Source organism: Mustelus asterias, chromosome 11 (genome assembly GCF_964213995.1).
Source record: "Mustelus asterias chromosome 11, sMusAst1.hap1.1, whole genome shotgun sequence".
Taxonomy (NCBI): Eukaryota; Metazoa; Chordata; class Chondrichthyes; order Carcharhiniformes; family Triakidae; genus Mustelus; species Mustelus asterias.
In genome coordinates, this window is record NC_135811.1 from 1,689,568 (window position 1) to 1,703,470 (window position 13,903).

Consider the following 13,903-nt stretch of genomic DNA (forward strand, 5'->3'; position numbering starts at 1 on the left):
CGAGAGGTTTCGAGTACAGGAGCAGGGATGTGTTGTTGCAAATATACAGGGCCTTGGTGAGGCCACACCTGGAGTATTGTGTGCAGTTTTGGTCTCCTTTTCTGAGGAAGGATTTTCTTGCTCTCGAGGGAGTTGCAGCGAAGGTTTACCAGGCTGATTCCGGGGATGGCGGGACTGATGTATGAGGAGAGATTGACTAGGTTAGGATTGTTTTCGCTGGAGTTCAGACGAATGAGGGGGGATCTCACAGAGACTTATAAAATTCTAACAGAACGAGACAGGGTAGATGCAGGGAGGATGTTCCCGATGGTGGGGGAGTCCAGAACCAGGGGTCACAGTCTGAGGATTCGGGGTAGACCATTTAGGACGGAGATGAGGAGACATTTCTTCACCCAGAGAGTGGTGAGCCTGTGGAATTCATTACCACAGTAAGTAGTTGATGCCAAAACATTGAATGTATTCAAGAGGGGGCTGGATATAGCACTTGGGGTGAATGGGATCAAAGGTTTTGGGGAGAAAGCAGGATTGGGCTATTGAGTTGGATGATCAGCCATGATCATAATGAATGGCGGAGCAGGCTCGAAGGGCCTCCCCTCGCTCCTATCTTCTATGTTTCTATAATATGCCTGGTGTTGTCCCACTGGAGCAGTGGGCAAGCTTATCCAAGGCTGCAATATCCTGATCAGAATGGGATTTCCAAAGATGCAGCGATGCCCCAACTGTGATCTGATCATTATTCCCATTTATCTTTAATGGTCCCTTTATCAAACTCTAAAACTAGAAATCTCACACAAGCAAAAAGAGAATGGGTAAATATGAAACCAAAAGCAAAAATTGCTGGGAGCAGAGGTCAGAACCCAATCTTTACTGTCTGATCAAAGATCACAGGGCTTACCAACTGGACATGACCTAGAGCTGATGTGAAACTAGAACCCCTTTTTACGATGTTGCTGGAAGACCCTCTGGATATATAAAAGTTCCAAGATAGAAAGGGAAGAGGCATTCATCGCAATTCAACAGGCTGATAATCTGCTCAGAAATGTTTCTGCCACCTCCCCCACTATTCCACAAAGGCTAAATAAAGCATGGCTGTGAAGGTATACTAACAACAACCGCTGTTAGAAAATCCCACATTCTCCCCACTCTCTGGGTAATAAACTTCCTCCTGTATTCCCATTGGATTTATTAGTGACTATCTAATATTTGGCTCCATCTGTAAGTGGAAATCTCTGCTCTACATCCATCTTTGTCAAACCGCGACAGGATTTTACAGATCTCCATTCACTCCATCCTCAGCCGACTCTTTCCCAGAGAAAGGAGCCCCCAGTCAGTCCAGTCCTTGTGGAATGGGAGACAATACAAGATCCCAAACTCCGCACCTTCTGAACCTCTGCCTTCATCACCAGCCCGGGGAGCAGGTTGCACAGGTTCCATTTCTGATCTTCAGTTGCCAACGCTGACGCAACGTCAGCCGGGTGGGTGGACAGCTGGACAATCCGGCCATCATTCTTCACTGACTCCAGGAGGAAGGTTAGGTACTGACCAACACGGAGAGGCAATCCTAGATGGAAGCAAACACAACGGGGCTTGGATTACGAGATAAATACCGAAAATATCATAGCAAGACATTCAGCAAGGAAAGAACACCTGGATCTCACCTGCTGCAATACAACCACACACAGAGAGAGAGAAAAAACTGATAAGGAGCAAGAGAGGACAGGGAAAGAATAAGAGAGAGAGAAACACTCTCAATTATAACCTAAACCCTCAGCGTTCCTTAGACACCCCAGCAAGTTGGAAGGTTTCTGGTCAGCAGTGCAGCATCACAGGAATCAGTAAGTTACAGAGAGGCTCCGAGAACATGCAAGTTGGCAGTCAGCTGGTGACTTAATTGAAGTACAAGATCCTGAATGATAGGGTGGATGTGGAAAGGATGTTTCCTCTTGTGGGCGAGGCCAGAACTAGGGGGATGCCATTTGAAAAAGAGAGGGGCGGGGGGGGGGGGGGGGGCCTTTTCAGACAGAGGTGAGGAGAAATGATTTCTCTCAGAGGGTTGAGGGGGTTTGGAACTGTTTGCCTCAGAATATGGTGCAGGCAGAATCTGAATATTTTTAACTTGGAGGCAGTTATATTCATATTAGGCAAGGGAACGAAAGGTTATGGGGAGGGTAGTGGGAATGTGGAGTTTGAAACAAACAGATCAGCCATGATCTTATCAAATGATGGAACAGACTCAAGGGGCCGAATGGCCGACATCGGCTCCTGTTTGGACATTGTTCATGGTTCAGAGATAATTCGCCGTCGAACTTCCATTCTCCTCTGTGGCAGACTGGCTGGCTGAATGAGAGGAACGGGCATAACAGTGGGGATGACAGTATTCCCGCCTGGGACTTACCTCGATTCCTCTTCTCTATGTACTCCTGGACTTTCTCTTGTGAGAGGAAAGCTTTGGTGGCTTTGACTCCAATGTCGACCAGATAGCCATGATCCTCAACACTGGACACACAGCCGGACAGCAGCTACAGGGAGAGAGAGAGAGAGAGAGAGTGCAGTGTTCAGTACACAATATCAGCGCCAAGATTCAGAGAATTAATAATTGGAACAAACCATTAACACAAGCCCAGACAGATTATAAACATCTGTCTCTCTGCCCTTTATCCCCAGTACCGAATGCCACTGGAGTGACAACCCGGTTAACAGGTAATCCACCGCCTTCCCCCTCCCACGCCCTAACCTGTATAGGGAAAGGAATAGTAAATAAGTGAAAGGTTAACTAAAGAGGTTCCTTGTATGAGGAATGGTTAAGGGCTCTGGGTCTGTATTTGTTGGAGTTTAGAAGGTTGAGGCGGGGGATCTTATTGAAACTTACAGGATACAGCGAGGTCTGGATAGAATGGACGTGGAGAGGATGTTTCCACTAGTAGGAAAAACTAGAACCAGAGGGCACAACCTCAGGCTAAAGGGACGATCCTTTAAAACAGAGATGAGGACGAATTTCTTCAGCCAGAGAGTGGTGAATCTGTGGAACTCTTTGCCGCAGAAGGCTGTGGAGGCCAGGTCATTGAGTGTCTTTAAGACTGAGATAGATAGTTTGACTAAAAAGGGGATCAGGGGTTATGGGGAAAAGGCAGGAGAATGGGGATGAGAAAAATATCAGCCATGATTGAATGGCGGAGCAGACTCGATGGGCCGAGTGGCCTCATTCTGCTCCTATGTCTTATGATCTTGTATTAACATTTTGACAATTCCTGTGAAATCATGTTCAGAGTCACAACTGTGAGAAAGAGGTGAATTCCGTGCATTTCTTTAAACAAACTTCAGCAGGATGTTTGGAATTTAAATCAACATCAATAAATGATTCGCAATTAACATACACCCACTCCAACCTTATTTTAACTTCAGCATTGGAGAAAATAATACTCCCACCTTGATTCCCCCCATAACCACTGAACTCACCAGGCCACGTAACACAGCACCCCCCAGTGAGACCCTGCGATACAGCACTCTCAGTATACCCCTCACCAACCTGCAGTGGCAGGCATTCATAAACCAACTATTACAATCTATATACATAACAACTCGAGCTTCTTACAACTGTGGCGAGGATAGAGATATCCTTCAAGTGGAGACAGGCAGGTTGGTAGAATGGACAGGTGTGAAGCAGATGAAATAAGTGTTAATTGATTTCCTTTGGTCAAAGAAAAGTGGAAAGGCAACAGGGAGCTGTGAGTATAGGTGCAGAAATCACTGCAGGTGGCAGGACAGGCGGAGCGAGCAAATAAAGCAAACCTTCGCTGGACTCCCTCAATAGCAATAACATCCTTCCTCGACGGCAACCTCAACTTTATAAATATGGAGTACAAAAGGAAGCAGCTTCTACCAAGCCAGTATAAAACACTGATTCAGGAACAACTGGAGGATTGTGCCCAGTTCTGGGCACCACACTTCAGGAAGGATGTGAAGGCATTAAAGAGAGTGCAAAAATGAGAATAGTCCAGGGGTGAAAAACTTCAGTTTTATGGATAGATTGGAGAAGTTGGGGTGGTTCTTTTTAGGGAAGAGGTTGTGAGATTTGATAAAGGTCTCCAAGATCATGAGTGACCTGGACAACGTAGACAGAGAGAAATTGTTGTCATTGGCAAAAGGATCAAGAACCCGAGGACACGGATTTAAGGCGGTTGAAGGACATGTTGAGAAAAAGACTTCTACACAGTGAGTGGTTAGGATCTGGAATGTACTGTCTGAGAGTGTGGTGGAGACAGATTCACACAGTGAGTGGTTAGGATCAGGAATGCACTGTCTGAGTGTGGTGGAGACAGATTCACACAGTGAGTGGTTAGGATCGGGAATGCACTGTCTGAGAGTGTGGTGGAGACAGATTCACAGTGAGTGGCTAGGATCGGGAATGCACTGTCTCGAGAGTGTGGTGGAGACAGATTCACACAGCGAGTGGTTAGGATCTGGAATGTACTGTCTGAGAGTGTGGTGGAGGCAGATTTGAGTGTGACTTTCTGAAGGGAATTGATCATTCTCTGACGGGAGTAAAGGTGCAGGGCTGCAGGGAATTGGATTAGGTGAGTAGCTCTTTCAAAGGTCAGAACAGACACAATGGGCCAAATGGCCTCTTTCAGAGCTATTTCATTCGCTTTGCTGATGGTTATTGGACAGGCGAGAGGAGAGAGAGGCGGCTCATCCATTTCCAGTGGGTCAGAAAAATAACTGGGTGGAGAAAATTCAAAAAGCTACAACTTCAGAGCCGGTGGGTACGGGAGCACCGATTGTAATGTGACAAGACCAACCCAGTAACGTCGGCACAATCTGGGGTTTGAAGACACAGAAGGGTTTGAAGTGATGTGGGCTTGTTTTGATTGCAATTGTTATATTTGTATACTGCCTATAAGATAAACTGTGCAATAATTCACATCTCGCTTCATCTAAAGTGATGTCAATGCATAGGAACATCTGAAGGATGTAACACTCAGTTCAGATACAAGTCCTAGCAATGTTAAACTGGAGGATGTATTTAACTAGTCAACTGGATCTTAATATTCTACATATTTTCAATACACTCACCATGCCAGTGCGCAGTGCCCCGGGAGACAGAGTCCTACTCACCATGCCAGTGCCCCAGGTGACAGAGTCCTACTCACCATGCCAGTGCCCCAGGTGACAGAGTCCTACTCACCATGCCAGTGCGCAGTGCCCCGGGAGACAGTGCCTTGTTAACATCCTTCGGATTAATGGAGAGTTTCAAGCTGTGGCGGCTGGCTTTCGTCTTTCCGAGTTCAGAGACAATGCATCGTACGACTGTCCCAGGGCTGTACAGGTCCGAGAGAGACGTCAGGTCCTGCGGTTAGTTTGGGGTGAAACAGAATAGGCCAATGAGCAGAAAGCGGCACAAACACACAAGTCAGAACCTTGGCAATGTTTACAAAATTCAGGCAGAAACTCCCTTTCCTCTCCACTAATCCGGAACTACCTCCATTGACCTGCCCGAGATCTCTCTCTGAGACAGCTGAGGGAGACACAGCCCCTACCTTACTCTGAGTCTGCTTATCTTGAACAGCTGCCCATATCAGCAGTGGAACTGCAGTTTACAATAGGCTGTCGTGACAAGGCTGCTGCTTAAACCCTGATGGTTTATATGGCTGACAATGTCACAGTTACCGTCACAAGGGACATACCTACTTCCAACCATCACTTGTGTTTTACACATCCTTCGTTCATTTTCCCAACGCAAGCAAGATAATTTCTTCACATTTAATAAGAATTAACACGAAACATAGAAAATAGGGGCAGGAGTAGGCCATTCAGCCCTTCGAAGAATAAGATGACGATACTACCCACTCTCCCAGCGATCACTATAACTTTCTCTTTCAGAAGGGGAAGCACCTTCTCTAAATCTATCTTATCGAACCCTTTCAGAATGTTAACCATCTCCAGCAGGTCACCACTCCGTTCTCTCTGTAACCAAGGAAAGCTAGCCAGTTTGATCGGTCTTCCTTGACAGTCTTGGTGGTGGAGGCTGCCACAAGTCCCCACGTATTCATAAACCACATCAGAACCAACGTCCCCCTCTGCTCCCCATAGACAAGGACCCTTCCAACTGTGACACCTTGCTGCTTTGAAGTACCCTTCATCCCAATACCCAGGACCCTGTAATTCAAGCAGGAGCAGGACGGGGACATGAGGAAATCCACAGGCAAGGGAAGAGAAGGCTAATAGAACCATAGAAAGGTTAGGGTGCAGAAAGAGGCCATTCAGCCCATCATGTTTGTGCCAGCTAAAAAGAGAACATTTTTAAATGTTTACTTATTGTGTCACAACTAGGCTTACATTAACACTGCAATGAAGTTACTGTGAAAATCCTCCACTTGGGCACCTGTTGGGTACGTTGAGACTGAGGGAGAATTTAGCGCGGCCAATGCACCCTAGCCAGCACGTCTTTCAGACTGTGGGAGGAAACCGGAGCACCCGGAGGAAACCCGCGCAGACACGGGGAGAACGTGCAGACTCCGCACAGACAGTGACCCAAGTCGGGAATTGAACCCGGGTCCCTGGCGCTGTGAGGCAGCAGTGCTAACCACTGTGTCACCGTGCCACCCCGGGTCCCTGGCGCTGTGAGGCAGCAGTGCTAACCACTGTGTCACCGTGCCACCCCGGGTCCCTGGCGCTGTGAGGCAGCAGTGCTAACCACTGTGTCGCCGTGCCGCCCTGGGTCCCTGGCGCTGTGAGGCAGCAGTGCTAACCACTGTGTCGCCGTGCCGCCCCGGGTCCCTGGCGCTGTGAGGCAGCAGTGCTAACCACTGTGTCGCCGTGCCGCCCCGGGTCCCTGGCGCTGTGAGGCAGCAGTGCTAACCACTGTGTCACCGTGCCACCCCGGGTCCCTGGCGCTGTGAGGCAGCAGTGCTAACCACTGTGTCGCCATGCCACCCTGGGTCCCTGGCGCTGTGAGGCAGCAGTGCTAACCACTGTGTCGCCGTGCCGCCCCGGGTCCCTGGCGCTGTGAGGCAGCAGTGCTAACCACTGTGTCGCCGTGCCGCCCCAGGTCCCTGGCGCTGTGAGGCAGCAGTGCTAACCACTGTGTCGCCGTGCTGCCCCACTTTAGTCCCACTTTCCTGCACCTGGTCTGCAGCCTTTCGGGTTCCAGTTGTTCAGACAGATTCCTGGTTCAATGAGTTCAGCGTTTCAGTCTCAACCAGTAACTCAGGAAGTGAATTCCAGAACCCCCTCCCCATCCCTAAAGCTACAATCTTCAAGCCCCAACAACATGTTTGTAAATCTCCACAGCAATTATGTGGTGACCAGAACTGCAGACAGAATTCCAGCTGTGGCCTAACCAGCGTTTTATACAGTTCCAGCATTACATCCCAGCTTTTATATTCAACACCTTGCCCAACAAAGGGAAGCATTCTGTATGTTTTCTTCACCACCTTATCCACCGATCCTGACACCTTCAGGTACCTGTGAACATACACTTCAGGGTGTCTCACTTCCCCAGCCCGTTTACTGAGCATTTCCTTGCTATGTTTTCATTACCTCATCGGATTGAATTGCATGAGTCACTTTCCCACCCACTGAACCAAACGGTTGATATCATTCTGGAGTCGACAGCTATCTTCACCATCAACTCCACGGCCCATTTTTGTGTCATCTAGAAATTTCCCAGACATGCCTTTCACACGCAAGTCTAAATCAATGTGTGCAGCAAACAGCAAAGGCCCCAACACTGAGCCGTGAGACGCTGCTGGAAACTATTTTCCACAATGGGTTCAGACTCACCTCTGACAGCTCCTCGTTAAGTTGTTCCCTCAGGAATTTTGTATACGCGTCACAGATGTTGGTGAGACTCACATAACCAGTGAACCCATGGGGTAACCCAATGACAAGCTCAAAATCAGTCACTCCCTTCACACAGCCGAGAAGCAGCGTCCCGACTCTCAGTTTCTGGTGGGGTAAGCAGGAGCGAAACAGTGAATAAAACACAGAACGGATACCGCAGCTCGTGACTGTTTACAGGTAGAAGAGATTAACTCAAATTTAACTCAACCTGAGGCTGCCCACAATCGGTGCAAGCCCGACAGTGAGTGAGGTGGGGCGAGGGTCGGTACCAGCACGAAAGGAGTGGACTGAGAACTGATCTCACCTAAAGGGTTAATCTGGAGCTGCGTTTCTGGTTCAAACAGGACGGGAATACAAATACACCCCAGACACAGGCTGAGAAAGTACAAGCTCTGGCTGGATGTCAGGAAGCTCAGTGTCACTAACCATGGATTGTGGGTTGTGTAGCCTTCCATTACTGAACTTCCAAAATCTTGCAACTTTTATGTCCACCTGTCCTACTATCTCCAAGTGACACAGCATTAAATATTGTTTAATAACAGCCCTGTGAAGCATTTCCAACGTCTCACTATGTTGAAGGTGCTACACAAATACAAACTGTAGTTGGGAATGTGTGGCTGGGTGAGATTCAGTTTCCAGGTTTGTGAGGCAGGATGTAATAAGGACTAGCTAAATCCTCTGCCTGGTCGGAACCAGACCTTAGAGTCATAGAGGTTTACAGCATGGAAACAGGCCCTTCGGCCCAACTTGTCCATGCCGCCCTTTTTTTTAAAGCCCCTAAGCTAATCCCAATTGCCCGCATTTGGCCCATATCCCTCTATACCCATCGGACCCATGTAACTATCTAAATGCTTTTTAAAAGACAAAATTGTACCCCCCTCTACTACTACCTCTGGCAGCTTCTTCCAGACACTCACCACCCTCTGTGTGAAAAAAATGCCCCTCTGGACACTTTTGTATCTCTCCCCTCTCACCCTAAACCTATTCCCTCCAGTTTTAGTCTCCCCTACCTTTGGGAAAAGATATTGACTATCTAGCTGGTCTGTGCCCCTCATTATTTTATGGACCTCTATAAGGTCACCCCTCAGCCTCCCACGCTCCAGAGAGAAAAGTCCCAGTCTATTTAGCCTCTCCTTATAACTCAAACCATCAAGTCCCGGTAACATCCTAGTAAATCTTTTCTGCACTCTTTCTAGTTTGATAATATCCTTTCGATAATAGGGTGACTAGAACTGTACACAGTATTCCAAGTGTGGCCTTACCAATGTCTTCTACAACTTCAACAAGACGTCCCAACTCCTGTATTCAATGTTCTGACCGATGAAACCAAGCATGCCGAATGCCTTCTTCACCACTCTGTCCACCTGTGACTCCACTTTCAAGGAGTTATGAACATGTACCCCGAGATCACTTTGTTCTGTAACTCTCCCCAATGCCCTACTATTAACTGAGTAAGTTCTGCCCTGGTTCAATCTACCAAAATGCATCACCTTGCATTTATCTAAATTAAACTCCATCTGCCATTTGTCAGCCCACTGGCCCAATTGGTCAAGACCTTTGTCACAGATTCCAATCTCCCACAGCCCGGGCGATAGTGGATAGGCTGGGGGCGGTGGATGAGAGTCTCTCACTGAATTCTGAGCTACACCTCTCCTCTCCATTGACTCTTTGGAGTGTATTTCACAACTAAGAGGTGGGATAGTTTTATTCCTGTGAATGATGCTCATGTTCTCCAGGATCCAGCTGCATGCCCTTACCTTGAAAGAGAGGATTTCAGTCACAGTTGGTTGCTTTGTATACAGTGCTGTGCTTCTCTCCTTTCTCTGTTTCTTTGTCTTTTCAGGGTTCAATACCTTCTTCGCTTTTCGTTTTTTACTTCCATCATTACGATGCACCTAGAGACAGGACAGGTACAGCACGGGGTTAGATACAGAGTAAAGCTCCCTCTATACTGTCCCCATCAAACACTCCCAGGACAGGTACAGCACGGGGTTAGATACAGAGTAAAGCTCCCTCTATACTGTCCCCATCAAACACTCCCAGGACAGGTACAGCACGGGGTTAGATACAGAGTAAAGCTCCCTCTATACTGTCCCCATCAAACACTCCCAGGACAGGTACAGCACGGGGTTAGATACAGAGTAAAGCTCCCTCTATACTGTCCCCATCAAACACTCCCAGGACAGGTACAGCACGGGGTTAGATAGAGTAAAGCTCCCTCTACACTGTCCCCATCAAACACTCCCAGGACAGGTACAGCACGGGGTTAGATACCGAGTAAAGCTCCCTCTACACTGTCCCCCATCAAACACTCCCAGGACAGGTACAGCACGGGGTTAGATACAGAGTAAAGCTCCCTCTACACTGTCCCCATCAAACACTCCCAGGACAGGTACAGCACGGGGTTAGATACAGAGTAAAGCTCCCTCTACACTGTCCCCATTAAACACTCCCAGGACAGGTACAGCATGGGGTTAGATACAGAGTAAAGCTCCCTCTACACTGTCCCCATCAAACACTCCCAGGACAGGTACAGCATGGGGTTAGATACAGAGTAAAGCTCCCTCTACACTGTCCCCATCAAACACTCCCAGGACAGGTACAGCACGGGGTTAGATACAGAGTAAAGCTCCCTCTACACTGTCCCCATTAAACACTCCCAGGACAGGTACAGCACGGGGTTAGATACAGAGTAAAGCTCCCTCTACACTGTCCCCCATCAAACACTCCCAGGACAGGTACAGCACGGGGTTAGATACAGAGTAAAGCTCCCTCTACACCGTCCCCATCAAACACTCTCCACTTCCTGTGGTTAAAATGGGATGATTCGCTCCTCTCTGCTGCGTTCTAGCGCATCTGCCCCCTCAGCACGTGCGTCCCCTCAGCGCGAGCTACTGTACGTGTACAGCGGGTAAACGTGGAATAATGATGTCGCCTGTAGTAATGCTGATCACTAATTCAGTTCAGTGGGGAGTTCAGGGTCCATTGCGAGTGGGATATTTTTTATTTAGGATTGCCGTCAGTGACTGCTCGGGAAGAGTTTCTGCTTTTCCCATGGTTGTTGAATGTCTTTCTCAGAGTGTGTGAGTAAAGCGAACACATCCATCGTTTGTGCAGCAACTTCACTTCTTCTCTGAGAGGCAATCCTTCTCCCGTGCCTGTCCTCTCTCTCTCTCTCTCTCTCTGTGTAACCTGCCCTGTCTCTGCACTTCATCAATCCTCAACCTTCTCCTCAATGTTCTCACTTGTCCCTCTTCACCCCCTGAAATCTCAGCCATCACACTCTCCCTGTACCCCCACTATCAGCGCTCATTATCTCCCCTCCTGGAACCCGCGCTCGCCTGGTCCATTTTATTGAGTTCGCTGGATAGAGGCTGCCTGGTTCCATTCCTTGAAGGTTACTGGTGAATTAATTGTATTTTATCTGGTGTTCAGTAAATAAATTACAATTTATCCACTTTTCCATACCAACTACCCCTAATCCTAGTGAGTGAGTATTCTTGGTAATGTGATGAGGTATTACATTTGATGTTGCAAATTAGACCATAAGATGTAGGGGCAGAAGTAGGCCATTCGGCCCATCGAGTCTGCTCCGCCATTCAATGAGATCATGACTGATCTGATATAATCCTCAACTCTACATTGCCGCCTTATCCCCATAACCCTGGATTCCCTTACTGATTAAAAATCTGTCTGTCTCAGCCTTGGACATACTTAATGACCCAGCCTCTAGCGTCTCTACGGTAAAGAATTCCACAGATTCACTCCCCTCAGAGAAGAAATTCCTCCCCATCTCTGTCTTCAATGGGTGACCCCCTTACTCTGAGATGATGCTCTCTGGTCCCAGAATCTCCCACAAGGGGAAACAACCTCTCAGCATCCACCCAAAAAATCTAATATATCTCAATAAGGTCACCTCTCATTCTTCTAAACTCCAGCAAGTACAGGCCCAACCTACTCAACCACTCCTCATAAGAAAATCCCTCCATACCCGGGATCAGCCCAGTGAACTTTCTCTGGACTGCCTCTAATGCCAGTTATCTTTCCAAAGATAAAGCAACCAAAACTGTTCACAGTATTCCAGGTGTGGTCTAATTAATGCCGTGTACGGTTTTAACAAGTCTTCCCTATTTTTATACTCCATTTCTTTTGAAATAAATACCAACATTCCATGTCCCTTCCCTATTATCTGCTAAACTTACATGCCAGATTTTTGTGATTTATGCATGAGGATCTCCAATCCCTCTGTGCTGCAGCTTTCTGCAGCCTTTCTCCATGTAAATATTCAGCTCCTTTATTTTACCTACCAAAGTGTACATTTTCCTACATTATATTCCATCTGCCAAGTCTTTGCTCACTCACCTAACTGTCTATATCCCCCTGTAGACTCATTCTCACCACTTGCCTTCCCATCTATTTTCATGTCATCTGCAAACTTGATAATAGTACATTCACTTCCCTCATCCAAATAATTTCTATTATAAATAATTGTGACCCCAGCACTGATCCTTGTGGCACTCCACTAGTTACAGGTTGCCATTCCAACTCTCTGTCCTCTATCATTTAGACAATCGTCTATCCATGCTAATAAACAGTGAAACTACAAGATGTTCGGAAGCATTCTGATTAAGATTGTAATAGTAGAGCATTTAGAAATTCATAATATAATCAAGCAGATTCAGCATGGTTTCATGAAGGGAAATCATGCCTGACAAATTTATTAGAATTCTTTGAGGTGGTAACGAGCAGGATAGCTAAAGGAGAACCGGTAAATGTAATATACTTGGATTGCAAAACAAATAAGGTTCAATAAGGTTCCACACAAAAAGGCTACTTAATAAGCCTTAAGTAGCCTTTTGTATAGTACCTAATGCCTTTAGGAAATCCAAATATATTACATCCACTGATTCTCCTTTTTCTATCTTGCTCGTAACCATCTCAAAAGAGTTCTAATAAATGTCAAGCATGATTTCCCCTGCATGAAATGTAAGAATCTTGCCAGTCTTCCAGCAGCACCACCCTTTATTTACACAGTGAATAAAGGGCCACTCCTGTAGCTACAGTGCACAAGTCAAAGCCCCGAGACCCACACTACCCGGTCTGGTAGGGACAGCTCGTGTTAAACTCCCACTGCTCCTATCCTACTGGGCGAGTCTCTGCTTGTTCAACAGAAGAATTCATGCTTCACAAGGTCCACGGGAAGATTTATGGACGATGCCCCGTAACCTCATGGCCATCAGTTTAAGTTGATTTATGTGTGTCACAAATAGACTTACATTAACACTGCAATGAAGTTACTCTGAAAATTCCCGAGAACAGTGCATGAAGCCAGGCTGACTCTGCTTAATTATATGCATTTCTAAATGTTCAGCTATTACAATGCTAATCAGAATGCTTGCTAACATTTTCCAGTTTCACTGTTGATTCCCAGCCACATTTCCAGCAGAAAATCCCTCCCTCAATGCAAAACGAAGGAGATTGTCATCGACTTCAGGAAGTGTAAAGGAGAACATGCCCCTGTCGACATCAACAGGGATAATGTAGAAATGGTCAAGAGCTTCAAGTTTTTAGGAGTCCAGATCACCAACAACCTGTCCTGGTCCCCCCATGCCGACACTATAGTTAAGAAAGCCCCACCAATGCCTCTACTTTCTCAGAAGACTAAGGAAATTTGGCATGTCAGCTACGACTCTCACCAGCTTTTACAGATGCACCATAGAAAGCATCCTTTCTGGTTGTATCATAGCTTGGTCTGGGGCTCCTGCTCTGCCCAAGACCGCAAGGAACTACAAAAGGTCATGAATGTAGCCCAATCCATCACACAAACCAGCCTCCCATCCATTGACTCTGTCTACACTTCCCGCTGCCTCGGCAAAGCAGCCAGCATAATTAAGGACCCCACACACCCCTTACATTCTCTTTTCCACCTTCTTCCGTTGGGAAAAAGATACAAAAGTCTGAGGTCACGTACCAACCAATTCAAGAACAGCTTCTTCCCTGCTGCTGTCAGAGTTTTGAATGGACCTACCTCGCATTAAGTTGATCTTTCTCTACACCCTAG

The 13,903-nt window shown here is 47.1% G+C and overlaps 1 protein-coding gene across 2 annotated transcripts in view; it reads right to left on the reverse strand.

The window, feature by feature from the left end:
* The window catches only part of pdcd11 (programmed cell death 11), a 90,503-nt gene that overhangs the window by 74,031 nt on the left and 2,569 nt on the right, over positions 1-13,903 (reverse strand). For both annotated transcript variants that reach the window (XM_078222970.1, XM_078222969.1), the window contains exons 2-6: positions 9,600-9,737; positions 7,783-7,947; positions 5,186-5,347; positions 2,396-2,519; positions 1,380-1,561 (exon numbers count right to left, since the gene is read on the reverse strand). In XM_078222970.1, coding sequence (XP_078079096.1) covers positions 1,380-1,561; positions 2,396-2,519; positions 5,186-5,347; positions 7,783-7,947; positions 9,600-9,737 — 771 coding nt within the window. The remainder of the gene's footprint in view (positions 1-1,379; positions 1,562-2,395; positions 2,520-5,185; positions 5,348-7,782; positions 7,948-9,599; positions 9,738-13,903) is intronic.